The sequence below is a fragment of the Narcine bancroftii genome, chromosome 5 (assembly GCF_036971445.1).
Source record: "Narcine bancroftii isolate sNarBan1 chromosome 5, sNarBan1.hap1, whole genome shotgun sequence".
NCBI lineage: Eukaryota > Metazoa > Chordata > Chondrichthyes > Torpediniformes > Narcinidae > Narcine > Narcine bancroftii.
This window is the reverse complement of record NC_091473.1, coordinates 53,429,890-53,447,167: the sequence shown is the minus strand read 5'-3', so window position 1 is coordinate 53,447,167 and position 17,278 is coordinate 53,429,890. Positions and strand designations below refer to the sequence as shown.

The window sequence follows — 17,278 nt, the reverse complement described above, 5'->3', positions numbered from 1 at the left end:
CCTTAAGCTAAAAAAAATCATCTATAAAATTTGATTCAGACTTTCTTGGAAAATCAGATAATTTTGATTCAGGAAAATGCTGGCCGTAAAAAAAAATTAAATTGAGATTTGGGTATTAAATTTAGCAGAAAGCTGCTCAAATGATGCAAAATACTCATCAATTAACAGATCCTTAAAGCTTTGAATGCCTTGAAAAATACCATCATGTAAAGAAAAAGGTGATTGGACACAATAGGGGTTGATGTTTGCCCATTTAATGCAGTGGCTACATGATTTTTTTCCCCCTCAAAAGGTCACAAATCTTTGGAATTCACACAGTTTTTGAACAGTTGAGAATACAAAATTGAGATTTCATTCAATTCATCCACGATCTCATTGAATTGCAGAGAGGTTCAAGGGTGTGTGCGGCTTATTCCTGCTCTTAATTCATGTTTTGCTGTGCTTTGAATAACCCAAGCTTTCATCAGAACAATTCTCCAGTCCTGACAATGTCCTTGTAAATTTTCTCCATGCTCTCTCCAGTGCAATTGATTCTCTCCTGTCATGCCACGACCAGAATCGTTCACAGCACTCAAGTGGTGTTTATGTGAAAGACCAGCTTAACTGTCCTGCTCTTGAATGCTAAATCCTGGTGAACAAAGAAGAATATCTCATCACCTTCCATCCTGTTTCACTTCATTTTATAATCTGTGGACAAACACTCCAGGGTTTCTCTGCTCCACTGAATGCTCCCATTTATTTCATTTTCCCCCACTTTGCATTTCACTGGGCCTTGAGTCCTGTGCACATCTCAATTCAGTGGTGCTTCCTCAAGAAATACATTTATTGACCTGATGTTCACCAATAGTCTGCAGGCTGAAGTAGAATCATTCAATTTCCACAATTAAGTTGGACTTCTATGTTGCTTACATCAAATTTACCAATATCTTCAGATTTTAAAAACTGCTGGGTCAATGTTGGTGTTTTAAAGGCTTGATACAGTAAAACCCTTGGTATCTGGCATGTATGGTAGATTGGTAGATGCCAGATAAGAGTATTTTCTGGTTGTTTGAGGCATACTCCAGCAAAGCTACATTACATTAACACACCTGCATTAAGAATAAACAGTTTAAAAGACAAAACTACTATACTGTACTTACACTGAACAAACTTCACTTGCATGAATACTCTGTATATATAAAACTTAAAGCATTTAACTCAATTTTCAGTCACATTATTTGAAAGCATTTAACCATCACTGCGTCTGCAGCTTCCTCCCCCTCCATGGAGCATCCTGAAAGATGAACAATAACATTATAGATAATTAATACCCCCACCCCCCACCCCTCGTAACCAGGGTGAGTCTTACTCAGCAGGGATAAGGAGGAAACTTCAGTAGCTAAATATTTGCTCCCCAATCTTCATCAAAAGTTAATGAGTTACTTCTGAGAACATCTACTTTTACAATTTTCGATGTATTTTTTACCTATTGTTTTATTCTTATTTATTTTATATTTTTATTTACTTCCCACAATTTTTTTGCTGGTTGCTTGATGCTGCCGGTTGCTTAAATTCCAGATTTTACTGTAATATTTTCCATATGTGCACCCGTATGCACAATAATTCACCAAATACTGCATCCTGTTCAACTCTATCTTCACTTCCTGCTGCTTTGGAAAAGTAGCTAATGTATAGAAGGGTATATCCCATCTACCTGGCCACATTCTCCTCCTCCCCATCCCTCCCCCCTCCCCACCAATTAAGCAGTGAGTGTGAAAGCATTGCTGATTCCAAATTAGTTTCTTTCCTTCTATTAAGCAACAGACTCTTGAAAAGACCTCCCATTAGAAACATAGAAAAGCTACAGCACAATACAGGCCCTTCGGCCCACAAAGTTATGCTGGAACATGTCCCTACCTTATAAATTACTGGGCTTACCCATAGCCCTCTATTTTTATAAGCACCTTGTACCTATCCAAATATCTCATAAATGACCCAATCATATCTGCCTCTACCATCGTTGACTGCAGCCCATTCCACTCACCCACCACTTTGTGTAAAAAAATGTACCCCTGACATCTCCTCTGTACATATTCTCCAGCAGCTTAAACCTGTATCCTCTTGTGGCAACCATTTCAACCAGAGTATTAGATAATGCCTTTCACTGCTTAAGTTTTTCTCCATTCCATTCAGTACTATGTACAGTTGTCTTATGTCACATCGTACTCTATATTTTTGTTTTATTGTTATACTGTTTCATTCTTGCTCTACTTGCTACTTGCTTGGACAGCAAGCAAACAAAGTGTTTTTACACTATATTGTGGCAATGAATAATTCAATTTGCCATTTGCCTTGAATGCTAATGCATTGTTTGGGTGAGATCTGCTATTGATGGTAAGCTGCCTGTTCTCTGGACTTGGTCTGTGCTGTTTCTTCTCCCAATGGATACCCATCACAGTACATGGTCTCCTCAAACATTTGTAACTCTTTCTGACTCCAGAAATTATAATTCCAGTTGCTTGTCTCTGTTCTGTGGCCATGAGCAAACAAAAATAACATTAAAATTATTGAAAGAATGAGCATATAAAAAAGATTGCAAAAAAATAATTTATTGAAATAAACTAAAAAAGTTAAAATGTCTGCAAAGAGCATTTTTCTTTCCTCTGCATTGGGAAAGGCTCAGAAAAAAAAAAATCTTTGAGAAATAGGAGCGATAGTTGATTATGTACCCCTCATATCTGTGCTGTCATTCTCTAAGATAAAGGATGATCATCAATGTGAAAAATGGGGTGTCTAAGGCAATCCTCACTTCTCCAATCATCTCCACCAATGGTCTCTCTATTGTCCTCACCAATGTTCTCTCCATTGGCCTGCACCAATGGTGTCCCCATTAACCTCCAACTATGGTGTCCCATTGGTCCAATTCCTTCCTACCTACATCTGCAATATCTCACATGCCCTCCATCTCTTCAATGGCTTCCAATCACCTGAACTTGAGCAGCTCATTTTTGATATGGATATCCAATCTCTTTACAGTTGCATTAGCACCCACCAATAGTCTTCCCACTGATCTCCACCAGAATCCTCCCAGCGCAGCAGGAATATTCCTGTTGGGCATTTCATGAGAGAAGAAGGTTCTCCTTCTGCCTGTTCTTGGAAAACCTTGCTCCAGTTCAATGCGATGAACCAGCAAATCCAAACAGAGTTGCCGATTGATAAGAGCCCCTTCATGTGGCTGTATTTACCTCCATGTGTTACCGCTGAAACATACATTTCCTGTACTTCAACAGATTAACACCATGCAGGAATCCCAAGACACTAACTGTCTCCTGAATGCTATAATTGAAGCTTAAGGTTAAATGTAATGAAAGTATAACTTCAGTTTCTTATCTTGTGATGCTGCCTGTTCCTGGCTACTCCAAGTGTCCTTCCCAGATTATTGTGAAGGTTGCTCCGAAAAGGTGCTAATTTGGGAATTCTGGCACTTTGCCCCAGTGACATTAATTTGAAATAGCAATCAAGATGATATATGATTTGTGGGAAATTTGGAAGTGATGGTGTTCTCATGACATTGCTGCTCTTGTACTTCCTGGCAACACAGGTCGTGAGCCTGAGAAGCGCTGTCAAAGTACATTTGATGAGCTGCTGCAGTGAGTTGTGGAGGCAGGAGATTCTACAGTCAAGGTTTGTAGCTGGGGTGCTACACACCTTGAACTCAAAGGCAGGGATGCATCAATCATGGAGAATGCTGTGCCCTTTTTTACACAGAGTGTGACGGGTATATAGAATAGGCTGCAGGAGAAGGCAGGTACAATTATGATGTTTCATCAAAAATTGGGCTGTGTGAGCTCGTGGGCTGGAAGGTTCTGTTACTGTGATGTATGTCTGAATTTTAATTTTCAAATGTCTTGACAGAGGGGCTCTTGTCCAAAATGTTGAACATTCATTTTCTCCCACTGATGCTGCTTGACCTGCTGAGTTCCTCCAGTGGATTGTGTTTTGCTGCAGGTTTCAGTATCTGCAGCCTCTGCTGTGTCCTTCTGATTGAGTTACTATGCATCTCTGTCATGCTCTCTTATGACTGAATGGTCGATGGACTGTGTCCCTCTGTTGTGAACAAAAATTCAGTGCTCAAGCATATTTTCAGAAAAATGCAACATTTTATTTTGCTACTTTGATCTTTTTTGGTAGGGGGACTGTTGTTTCATCCCTCATAACTCTCTGAAGGCAGGCATCAATTATTGCAGTGTTTAACAACCATGGCTATGGGCTCATTAATGACCAGAACCTCTGTTTTATTGAGTAACAGACAATGCAATTGGTTAAGGTGTTTCTCATGTTAAATAATCATCCTATCATGTAACTGGTATTATTCATCATGATTAATAGACACTACATTGTTAATTTTACATTCTTTTCATTTTGTTTGAGGAATTTAATTCATTGGTGAACAATAGAACTGTGCTGTAATTAGCGACGTCTTTGCCGTCCATGGATCTCTCAATGGAGAGGATTGTAATTCATAATTATTTTTTGTTTAGTTCTTCAGTTTAATATTAATGTACACCAGGACATGTAAAATAGAAATTGAAAGCTTTTGGCCCCTTGTACCTCCTCTATCATTCAATGTGATTGTGGCTGATCTTTTACTCGAGTGCCTCTTTCACAGATGATATGATGAGAGTTTATTGTAATACACATAAATCCAATGCACAGATGCACTGATGTGGCATAGAATACACTCATAAACAATGTACATGAATGAAACTACCACATAAGAAAAACAAATAATGATATATATTAAAGGATAAATAAGCAGTCAGAGTTGAATTTTGTTTAAAAAATGATATTGCAACAGTGCAAACCAATATTTGGAGGTCCAGAGTGGAGTTAGGGTTAGGGTAGTAGAGGCTGACAGCTGTTAAATATATAATCCTCAATTTCTTTAATTTCTGAAAGAAAATCGATCTCTCTGGGCATGTTCAGCACGTGAGCCTGTGTTGTCCTTCTGGGAAGAGTATTTGAATGATTCCTCAACTTGTGGGTGTGGAATTCCCTGATCCCTTACCCTGAGACTGCAATCCTTGGTTTTAGGCTTCCCAGCTAGAGAAAGCATCATCCATTGCCCCAGCCCATCAAAGCCCTGGAAAGAATTTTCATAATTGCAATTAGATCATCTCCCTTTTTAAACTTGAGAAAAAGTCAGCTGAGCATGTGTAATCTCTCCTTGTGTAATAAATCCACCATGTTAAGTCTCAAAAGGATGAACCGGCACTGGACTCCCTCTGTCATCCTGAGGAGGAGAGACCTGACATTTATACAATATTCCAACTGCTGTCTCATCAGGGGCAATATAATTGGAGCAGGATCTTTATTCACCTGTGCACAAATCCTCTTGCAATAAAGCCCCACATGCCAGGTATCTTTCCAGTTGCTTGATGCTTGTGTACCTGAAGTTTGATTTGTGTGCAAGGACATCCAGGTCTCATAACACCAACACATCCCAACCTCCTATTTATTTTTTAAAAATCATTTTTATTTCATTTTATTTCATTTATCATAGTTTTCCACATTTATATTCTGAGTGTCATGTCCTATTTTGTTTCGCCTTTCTATATCCCTGGAAACTTCTCTGCATCTTCCTCATAGTCCACGCTCCCACCTATCTTTGCATCTGAACAAACTTGATGGATTGAGCACCACTGCTTTAACTTTGTGGAGAAAAATTGCTCTGGTATTTCAGATTTGCTGGCTTATAGGGTTCTGTTGTGATGCATGTCATTATGGAGGAAGATTGTGAATCATTAGATGTGATAAATATTGGAACAGAGGAAGTACAAAGGATTGAGCATTTTCAAATGTGCATAAACAGCCAGCCTTTTGTGAAATATATTCCTGGATGTTGAATCCTTCTTAAATACAGAGATACTGCCAGTGCATTGGAGGGCTTTTGTTTGTATTTTTGTTTAATAAGCAGAAAGGGATTAACTGACTCAATGAAGGCCAATTACTTGACCTTTGTTGAAGGGTAATTGATTTAAATCCACTTGAAGGGACATTACAAATCTCCTTTAAGAAAACCACAGATTAATCAAATTTACCGAGCATCACCTGGTCATCTCTCTCTCATGGACTCCAACCTCTCTGTTTCCCATTCCCACATTGCCCAGGTCGACCTCCTACCCAAGATACACACACCCCAATTTCCAGGTAGACCTGTTGTTTCGCATGCTTTTGCCCCAATGCACTTGCAGCTTCTTATCTCAACATTTTTCCCCTGGTCCAGTCCCTCCCTACTTAGCTCCACAATACCTCGCATGGCCTCCATCTTTTCAATGACATCCAATTACCTGAACTTAACCTGCTCATCTTTACTATGGACCCCCAATCTCTTTACACCTCTATCCCCCATACAGAAGGTCTCAAAGCCCTTTGTTTCCTTCTTAACAAGAGAACTAGGCAGTCCCCTCCTCCCAAACCCCACCCACCCACCCACCCACCCCCCCCCCCCCCCCACCACCACCACCCTACTCTGCCTGGCAGAATTTGTTCTCATCCTCAGTAACTTCTTCTTTGTCTCTTCCACTTTCTCCAAATCAAAGGAGTAGTCGTGGGTACTGCATGAGACCCAGCTATGCCCACCTATTTATTTGCATTTGGAGCAATCCATGCTTCAAGTCTCCACAGGTCAGGCTCCTCAACTCTTTCTCCACTACATTAATGACTATATTGAGGACTCCTCACTCGTGATAAGCTCATTAACTTTATTCATTTTTCTGTTAATTTTCACCCCAACACAAATTCACTTAGTCCATCTCCAGTGACACTCTCCCCTTTCTTGATCTATCTGTATCCTCCTTGAGAGACAACCTTTCTACAGACATTTTTTACAAAACTATCAACTCCCACATCTACCTCGACTACACTTCTGCACTCCCAGTCCCCTGCAAGGATTCAATTCCTTTCTCTCAATTCCTCTGACTTCGTCATATTTGCTCCAAGATTATGTCTTTCACTCAAGATGATCTGACGTGTTCTCCATCTTCCAAAAACATGGCTTCCCCTCTACCACCAATAATTTAGCCTTTACTCACATCTCCTCCAATTCCATCTCATCTGCCCTGGTTCCCTCTGCCCTTAGATGCAACAAAAACAAAATTTCCCTTGTTCTCACCTTCCACCCCACCAGCCTCTGTATCCAACACATTATCCTTCACAATTTCCATCACCTATAACATGATCCCACCACCAGATACATTTTCCCCTCCCCTCTCTGCCTTCCATCAGGACCACACCCTCCATGACTCTCATCCCCTCATCCCTTTCCACTAATCATCCCCTTTGCACTTTCCCCTGTGACTGTAGGAAGTGCCTCACTTGCGCCCACACCTCCTTCACCACTATTCAGGGCCCCAAACAGTCCTTCCAAATGAAACAACACTTCACTTTGTTTATTTGCAGGAGTCATCTACCATATCCAGTGCTCCCATTGTGGCCATCTCTACATCGGGGAGATTGGATGCAGATTGGCATATCACTTTGCTGAGCAACTTTACTCCATCTATATCACTGATAGGGATCTTCCAGTGGTCAACCATTTCAATTCTGCACCACACTCTCTCATTGACATGTTTTTCCATGGTATCATGCACTGCCAAACCATGGCTGCATGTAATTTAGAGGAACAACACCTAATATTCTGTCGAGGCACTCTCCAACTGAATGGCATTAAAATTTATTTCTCCATTTTCTATAACCCACTCCCCATTCTCCCCCTCTTCCCTATCCCTCTGTCTCTTTTCCTCCAGATCTCCACCCTTCCCTCTCCATTCACAGAGCCATACCCCCTCCTCAAGTATGCTGACATGCCCTCCCTACCTTATCCATCTATTACCTCCTGCCTGTGGGACAGAGCTCAATCCCTTGCCCCTCTCCCCCACCATTTTGTTGGGGCATCTGCCTGTATTTTGCCCATACCTTGATGGAGGGCTCAAATCTGAAATGTTGGTTAAGCATCTTTATCTTTGCTATATAAAGTGCACTGTTTGACATGCTGAATTTCTCTAGCATTGTGTTTTCAATCATGGCATCTCCAGATGTTTGTGTTTTTACTCAAGCATATGTTTTAATTTAGTCTAATTTATAGATACAGAACAGTAACAGGCCCTTCCAGCCCATGAGCCCACACCACCCAATTACACCCCTTTGACCAATTAACTTCCTGATCCTATACTTCTTTGGAATGGGGAGGAAACTGGAGCACCCGGAGGAATGCATGTAGAAACAGGGAGAACATACAAACTCCTTATAGACAGCTGTGGATTCGAACCTGGGTCCCTGGTACTAAAATAACATTGTAACTAATCATCATCTGAACCATGCTGCCCATGGAAAAAAAAGAGATCCTGTCAATCTAACTTGACTGAATTCTTTGAGTAGGTAACAAGGAGTGTGGATAAAGACAATGAATTCAATGTACTACCATTTGGCAGGTTGGTCAAAAAACTGTGGCGACTGGAAACTTTAAATCACCTATTCTTAATGGCAGCTGAACACCCCACCTCCCCCACACCAGGGGCCTCAGTGCATTTAAGGGGGGGGGGGGGGAGGGACATGGACTGAAATCATAATATTTTTAATGTTTTTTTATGTAGTCTTTTTGTTTCGGCATGCAACATTGTAACATTCCATTTTGGCCCTTGAGTCCATGCCGCCCCATTTACAACCAATTAACCTATACCCCAGTATGTTTTGAGTGGTGGGCGGAAACTGGGACTCCTGAGGAAAACCCAGATAGACACAGGGAGAATGTACTAGATTTGAAAGGAAAGAGTATAAAAGAAGCAAACTAAATTTAACTTCTTCACAGGGAAGGGGCCCTATAAACTTTGAGCAGAGTCCTTAAGAGACCATATGCAATAAAAAGGTTGAGAATGGCTGCTTTAAATCACTACTGATGGATTGGGGGCTTTTCTGGTTAACCCTAAACCATACTGGTACATTTAGAGATCAGGTTTTGCTCTCTGAATTTTTATTGAAATGCTTGGAATTTTTCAATTGGAATTCAAAGGCAAATTTACTTTCAAATTAAGAGAAGTTATTTCAGTGAAAGTAATTTTCATGACTAATTTCATGTTCGATTTCCACTTGGAAGATTTATTTGTACATTGATGATAGATGTGGCTCGATGCCTGCTTCTGTTACTTAAGTTTTATCACCACTGGAAATTTACATATAGTAATTAGAGGAGGAAACGATATCTTCTATTTCTATTGAATTAAATACAAGGCTGTGTACTGGTATGTCAGTGGAGACATTAATTATTTTATGTCTTATCCCTCCTCCTCCTCTACTCTTTAGATTTTTTCTGCTGCATGATCATCTCCCATGAGAATTCTCTCGACACATGCGGTGAGCAGACATACGTGCTAAGGACATTAAATTCAACCCACCAATATTTTCACTGCCATTGTAATCGTAAAGTCCAGACCTTTGCTTCTCATCATTCACTTCTTGTACAAGGTTTTCCATTGGAGACAACATTAAATCTGATCTGCTCATCACTTATCTCTGCTGTTTTTAAAGCAGCTTTTTCCTTAGTAAAACTAAGCGTCCATCACTATGCAACTTGGTGTAAAACACAAAGGTCTACAGACTCAATGAGTGGAGTGAAAACACTGCTGGAGAAATTCAGAAGATCAAACAGTGTACTTTACATAGCAAAGATTAGTACATAACCAATGTTTCAGTCTTGAGCCATTTTCAAGGTTATGAATAAAATGTAAGCAGGCACCTGAATAAAATGGAGGGGGTGAGGGATAGATACTCAAGAGGAACTGCCCTTCCCCCCCCACCCACCATTTTGTTCAGGCACCTGACTACATTTTTCTCAGACATTGATGAAGGGCTCAAGCCCAAAACATTCATTACTGTGTGTCTTTATCATTGCACTGTTCGACCAGCTGAGTTTTGCCAACATTGTGTTTTTACAATACAGCTTGGTATTGGCTCAGCAGAACTGTAGCAAGAAAGGTGGAACTGTCTTCGCACAGCCAAAAGAGAAAGAAGGATGGCCAGGTGCAAACAGGATCTCAGGATTTCTCAGTTAAACAGAATTAATTATAGTCACAATTTGATCATGGAGCTCAGACTTTATATTCTGAGGATGTATACATTCTTTATCAATTTGTAAAAAAAAATGCAATTTCATTAAAATAGAATGTAAACGCCTACATTGACAAAAGAGACCACAGGGGGGAAATCCAGACCAATAAAAACACAAACTGCTGGACCAACGCAGTGAGTACAGCAGCATCTGGGGAGCAAAATGGACAGTTGACCTCTCAGATCAAGATCCTTCAAATGGACTGAAGGAGTAGACGGGAGATAACAAGTATGGAGAGGTGAATGGAAAGGACCATCTGCCAGGAAATTTAACGAAGGGCTCAAGCCCGAAACTTTGATTCTTTTCTTTCCCACTGATATCCCTCCTCCAGTTAGTTCAGACGCTTGCCGGCAATTTTATGAAGGGCTCAAGCTCTTAACGTCGGTTATGTATCTTTGCCTTTCCTACATAAAGGACACTGTTTGACTTGCTGAGCATATCCAGCATTTTGTGTTTTGACTTCAACCACGGTGTTTACAGAATTCTGCGATTTACTCCCTCCACCAGTTTGTGCTTTTCTCCAGGTTTCAGTATCTGTGGTCTCCCAAGGAATAAGGTAAGGCAGTGGTAGAAAATCTTCGTGAGAATGTAGTCTTGGAGCAGGAGGGAAATAGATACTACAGATGGGAGAGTGAAAGGCTGGATACAGGAACGTTGCAGATTTTTGCCTCCTTCTTGCTTTGTAGAACATTCCAATATTTTCATTTGATCATTGTGTCCTTTGCTCATGTGTGGTTGGCATAGAGGTTATTGCAATGCCTTTACAGTACCAGCAATCACCCTGGGATTTGAATCCTGTGCTGCCTGTAAGGAGTCTGTACGTTCTCTCCGTATCTATGTGGGTTTTGCCCGAGGGCTCTGCTTTCCTCCCACAAAATGTTCAAAACATACCAGGGGTTGTAGATTAATTGGGTGTTGAAATTTAATTAAATTTTGGATGCAGTCGCTATGCTGGAACTTTAAAATTTGTAAGATTTATTAAATGCACGGAAGCTAAAATCAGCTCTCTCCAGAAACCTTTGAATGAGATTACCCATACAGTATTAGATTGTTCACTGAATTCACCTGCTGATTTAATTATTCAACTCCGGTCCCACCTCTCAACATCACACAGGGACCTGAATTAAAACAGGTTTAGGTCAGAGTCATGCATCACAGGCCCTTCTACCCAACCTGTGCATGTTGATTGAATTTGTATTCTGGGTGAGTCCCATCTGCCTCCATTTGGCCCATTTCCTTCCAAAGCCTTCCTATCCAGATATCTGTACAAGTGTCATTTGAAAATTATAAATTGTAATGGTACCAGATCTATAGGTTCCTCTGGCAGCTTGTTCGAAATACAAACTACTCTCTGACTGAAAATATTTCCCTTTGGGTTCCTCTTAAATCTCTCCCCACTCACATTAAACTAATGATTCACCTGAACTGGGAAATAGACGGCGACAATTCACTTTCTCCATTCATTAGTTATTTTATGGACCTTCCCCCTCAGTCTTCTATAGCCTAGTTTGTTTTGTTTTTAATTTTTTTTAAAGAAGTAAACATGGTAAGCATGTAGTCAGCTTGTGAGGGGCAGGTAGTGCTTCATGAGCCTAATGTAATTTTCTGAAGATGTGACAGAGAACAATAATGAAGATAAAGTGGTAAATGTGTATATGGATTTGACTTGGTCGTCATGAGATATGGGATCCAAGGAACTTTGACTGCTTGGATATGGAATTAACTTTATCTGTAGAAAACAGAAGGTAGTAGTAGATGGAACATATTCTGCCTGGAGGTCAGTGGCTGGTGGTATTCTGTAGGGATCTATTCTTGGACACCTGGTCTTCATGATTTTTACAAATTACTTGGATGAAGCAATGGAAAAATGGGTCAATAAGTTTGCAGATGACTTGACATGTGGTGGTGTTGTGGGTTGTGCAGAAGGTTTTTGTAGGTCGCAACAGAGGATACAGATTTGGATGGAGAATTGGCAGATGGAACTCAGTCCAATAAGTGTGAAGTGATGTATTTTGTAAGGTCAAACTTGGAGAATATGTTTAAAAGTGGGATTTTTAACAATGAAGAGGGATGAGAAAAATTGCAGTTCAATTCCACAGATCCACAAGATCTCCACACAAGTTGATAGAGTGGTTAAGAAGGTGTATGTTGTATTGTCCTTCTTTAGTCAGGGGATTGAGTTCGGGAACCATGAGAGGTAATCTTATAGCTTCATAAAACTTTAGAAAAATTGCATTCAGTTCTGGTCACCTTATTACAGGAAGGATGTAGATACTTTGGAGAGGGTACTGATAAGATTTACCAGGAAGTTATCTGTTTTGGAGAACATATGTGAAGCAAGGTTGTCCGAAACTTTTCTCTTTGGAGTGAAAAAGGATGAGCGGAGACTTTATAGAGGTATATCAAATTATGATAATGTAGAAAGCAAATACTTTTTTTCTTGCAGTGACAATAACAACACCAAAGGCCATCTGTATAAGGTCAGGGGAGGAAAGTTTAGGGGAGATTTGAGAGGTAAGTTTTTGTACACTGAGTGGTGGGTGCCGAGAATACATTGTCAGGGGTGGTGATAGAGGCTGGTACAATAGGGACATTGAATGGACTCTTGGATAGGCAAATGAATGTGAGAGGAAATAGAAGGTTATGAGTGTGCGGTAGGGACATTATATTGTTGTGAAGTTGGTTTCCATGGACCAGATGGCATTATGCCTGAACTGTGCTGTAATGTTCTATGTGCTGTAACAAAATCACTGTATATCATCCTGAAGATTGGGGGACCAAGACATAAAAATCTATTCTCTCAGTCCTGCTCCTGCCATATATTTAACCAACCAGTTGTATTAGATGAGTAGTTACATTGTGCTGGAACTCTGTTTTGTATTTTATTTGATTGGGTGCTCTATCACTGAATTCTGTAATCAGCCACCTCGATTCTCATCTCAGCAAAGCTTGTGTGGAGTCTGGTATTTACTTGTTAGTAATAAAGTTGCTTGATGAAACATAATTTTACGAATAGATGACATGCCATTTCAGTCATCTCCAAGTAGCAATTATTCATCTCACTGACAAAGGGCTGGTTGACAAGTGCAGATAGGTGGTTCTTGGTGACGGTGATGTTCTATTACAATTGAAGTTTTGTACAGATCGCATTGTTTTGTAGGCTCTAATATTATATGCTAGTGTCATCTGAAAATACCTGTTTCATCAGTGCATTTGAAATTTACCTATACACATTTTAATCAAAATGTTCAACAGTTCCATTCCTGCAAAAGCATCATAGAACCATAGAACACTACAGCACAAAAATGGGCCCCTTTGGCCCTTCTAGTCTTGTTTTAGCCTAGTCCTTTAGACCCGTTCCCAGCGCAGAGTGGTTCATACCTCTCCCATCCATGTACCTGTCCAAATTTGTCCGAAATGTTAAAATTGACTGTGCATTCACCTCCTCAGTTGGCAGCTCATTCCATACTCGCCCATATATTCTCCCTAAACTTTTCCCCTTTTACTCTGGTTCTCTGGTTTGTATCTCAACTACCCTAAATAGAAAAAGTCTATCTACATTTACTCTGTCTATCCCCCTCATAATTTAAAAAATCTTCCCTCATTCTTCTATGCTCCAGGGAATAAAGTCCTAACCTGTTTAACCTTTTCCTGTAACTCAGTTCCTGAAGACCAAGCAACATCCTAGTAAATCTTCTCTGCACTCTATGACAGATTATGTTGTGTAATATTATATATAGATATGATTTTGGGAGATAAAGTTTGGCAGGTTTTTTAGTGCAGGTTGCATACAAACACTTCAAAACAGATCTCATTTAAAATACTGGAGCTCTGATCAAGCCAGACAGGGCGGCACCTGGGAGCCTTTGCAAAAACTTTAGGGAGTGCCCAAGAGACTTCACTAATGGATTGTTGTTTTGAAAAGCAACAGATGAAAGAGAACGGAGAAGGAGTTTGGAGCCGCAGGCTGTCTCAAGGGCAGCTTGCTGCTCTAAGAGGGTCATGTAGCTTTGCAAGTAGAGGGAGTCAAACAGGCTTTTTCTGTGTGTGTGTGTGTGTGTGTGTGTGTGTGTGTGTGTGTGTGTGTGTGTGTGTGTGTGTGTGTGTGTGTGTGTGTGTGTGTGTGAGAGAGAGAGAGAGAGAGAATTCAGTTCCAGCTGGGACTGGAACAGGACAAGCTGGAAAGCTTGTGGAAAAACTCCATTTGGAAGATGGGTTGTGATTTCTTAGTTCAGCCTGGTCAAAGCCCTTGTGGTTCATGCAAGAGGAGAGAACTGGCTACCTAATGTTTCACTTGAAGTAAGGGAAACAAAAAGGAACTCTGTGGTGACCTGAAAGAAAGAGGTTATCATCTGGAGAACCCTGATGAGGCAAGTTTCTTCAGCAAGACACTGATGTGGCTGATTAAAAGGGATCAGTTTGTGTCCAGGAACAACAAATCTCTCTCTAAACACTGACAAGAACCTTCCTGAGTGGTAACCATTTACCTTTCAAGCACCAAAGCCTGGTGAACTTTATAAATGTTAAATTCTGTGCACAATATAAGAATTGCCTGCAACCAGTGAACTTGGAGGAATGAGAAGTGAGAATGGACTGTGAATCAAAGAATGTTTCTGAAGTACATACGCCTTATATACACGTGCACTTAGAATCGGAAGGGGGCTAATTTAGGTTAGTAGTGAGAAGTTAAAGTGTGATTCTATTTTCATGTTTAAAGATAATTAAAAGCAATTTTTGTTTAAGTAACCATTTGTCTTGGTGAATATCTATTTCTGCTGGGTTTAGGGATCCTCTGGACTCATAACAACTCTTTTCATCTTATTGATCTTTCCTGTAGTTAGGTAACCAAAATGCACACTATACTCCAAATTTTGCCTCACCAATGTCTTATACAACTTTTTCCTAATTTCCCAACTCCTGTACTCAAAATTTTGATATATGAAGGCAAATATGCAAAAAGCTCTCCTTACAACCCTATCCACCTTCAGGAAATCATGTATCTATATTCTCAGGTTGCTCTGTTCTCTTGCACTCCTCAGTTCCCTATCTTGTCCTTACAAGAACAATGGCTTTGAAAAATGAAAATAGCAGAGTATCTTCAATTGCGTGACTGCAGCATGTGTGTTAACAGCCATTGTAAAACTTTAACTGAAAAAAAGATGAGTACAGTATTCAGGAAATGCACAGTTCAAAATAGATAATATCTCTCTGAAGATTTCAAGTTAAAGTACATTAATAAGGAGATTTTTTTAAATGTATTGCATGGCTTGAAACAGTGAGATACCAATAAATTACAATGCCTGCTGGAAAGGTTAACTTATTTCCATAAAAATAATTGTAAGTCATATTTTAATCTGTGCTGTGCAGCTTTTAATAAGGCTGATATGAGTTTATTTTCAACAGGTGAATGTGGATGCCAAGAGGGATATACAAGAGATCCTGTCCATAAACACCTCTGCATCAGGAATGACTGGGGGACAAATCAAGGGTAAGTACATGGATCTCATTGGATATTACTTCATTACCTTGCATTGTACTGAATTTATTCTTGACCTATCAATGTCTTTACATGTAACAATCATATTTAGATATAAATGATGTCATTTTTGATACGAGTGTGTGGAAAACATTTTTAGTGACTTTCTTTAGTTACTTTCAGGTTGCAGTGAAACTCAAGCTTTCTTGCATGTTTCCATTGCTGAACTTTGGCATAACTAGATGCACCTGAAATATTTATTTTCAACTTGTTAAGACTCTCACTGTCCCTTCGCTGCTTCTAGGCAACTTCATCAGCTACATTGAGCCAATGTCTTCAAGATTTGTTTTATTACAAATCTCACCATGTTCCCTGTATGAACCATTCCATGATGTATTACTGTCAGAATTTCAGACTTTGTTCAAGAGAGTCAATGGGAGCAGCAATCAAAATGGACAAGTCATCTTGTTAAAGCTTTCTGCCATTGTCATGAATTGCACATTGATTGCCAAAAAATATTTCCAAACCTGATCACCAACTTTGGCAAGGAGTTGGACAATATTGAATGGTGTGGCTGGTCAATTGAACCTCACTTGTTCACTGTTTATAAAGTTGGAGTTGCTCATTGGTTCATGAGAAGACAATGGAATTGGCAGGGGTTTTGTGTTGGATATTTCTTCTGTGGTAATTAGAAGGTAGGGTTATAAATTATGCATGTACTTATGAAGGCTTAATAACTTAAGTTATTAAGTTATGGTCTTAATAACTTAAGTTATTAAGTTATGGTCTTCATTAATAGTGGATTGAATTCAAGAGTCAAGAGATCATGTTTCAACTCTACAAATCTCTGGTAAGACCACAGAGTATTGTTGTGGTGTGCTGTAAGTCAGAAGCAAACACACAAAACAAAGACTGTACAACAGGCTTTATTCAACATAAAACTCCACTGAGCCAGCTGTGAGAATGTGCTGCTGTTTGCTGCGAGCTCTGAGAGAGTGACCTCAAAGGGCCAGCACAGGCTTATATCCTGGAGGGTGATTGACAGCTGACCGGGTGGGGTTTGGTCCATTCGGTCGGCTGATTGACAGCCAGCCAGGTGTTGTCTTGTCCCCATGCTGTTCTGCAGGTACAGAGGTTTCCCCCTGCAATAGGGCAGTGGTGTACCACCACAGTTGTGTTCAGTTCTGGTCACCTCATTATCGGAAGTATGTAAAAGCTATGGAGAGAGTGCAGAGTAGATTAACCAGGATGTTGCCTGTATTGGAAAATAAGTCTAATAAGACAAGGTTAGCATAGCTGAGACTTTTATCTTTGGAGTGGAGACTTGAAAGGGGACTTAATAGGGGTCTACAAGATTCTAAGAGGCATTGATAAAGTGGACAGCCAGCACCTTTTTCCCAAGGCAAGAATAGCAAACATCAGACATCTCTACAAAGTGGAAGAAAGTTTTTGGGAGACATCAGGGGTAAGTTTTTTACACAGAGAGTTATAGGTGCCTGGAATGCCTTGCCAGGGATGGTGGTGGAGGCTGAAACATTCGAGTTTCATAGACTCTTGGATGAAAAAAAATTGAGGGTTATGAGGTAGGAAGGGTTGAGTACTTTGTGTTTTTTTGGTAGGAATATACGTCACCACCACATTGAGGGCCGAGAGACTGG

General features: G+C 40.1%; 1 protein-coding gene across 10 annotated transcripts in view; it reads left to right on the top strand.

The window, feature by feature from the left end:
- The window catches only part of astn1 (astrotactin 1), a 2,519,376-nt gene that overhangs the window by 1,240,496 nt on the left and 1,261,602 nt on the right, over nt 1–17,278 (top strand). For all 10 annotated transcript variants that reach the window (XM_069937468.1, XM_069937469.1, XM_069937467.1 and 7 more), the window contains one exon: nt 15,548–15,632. In XM_069937468.1, coding sequence (XP_069793569.1) covers nt 15,548–15,632 — 85 coding nt within the window. The remainder of the gene's footprint in view (nt 1–15,547; nt 15,633–17,278) is intronic.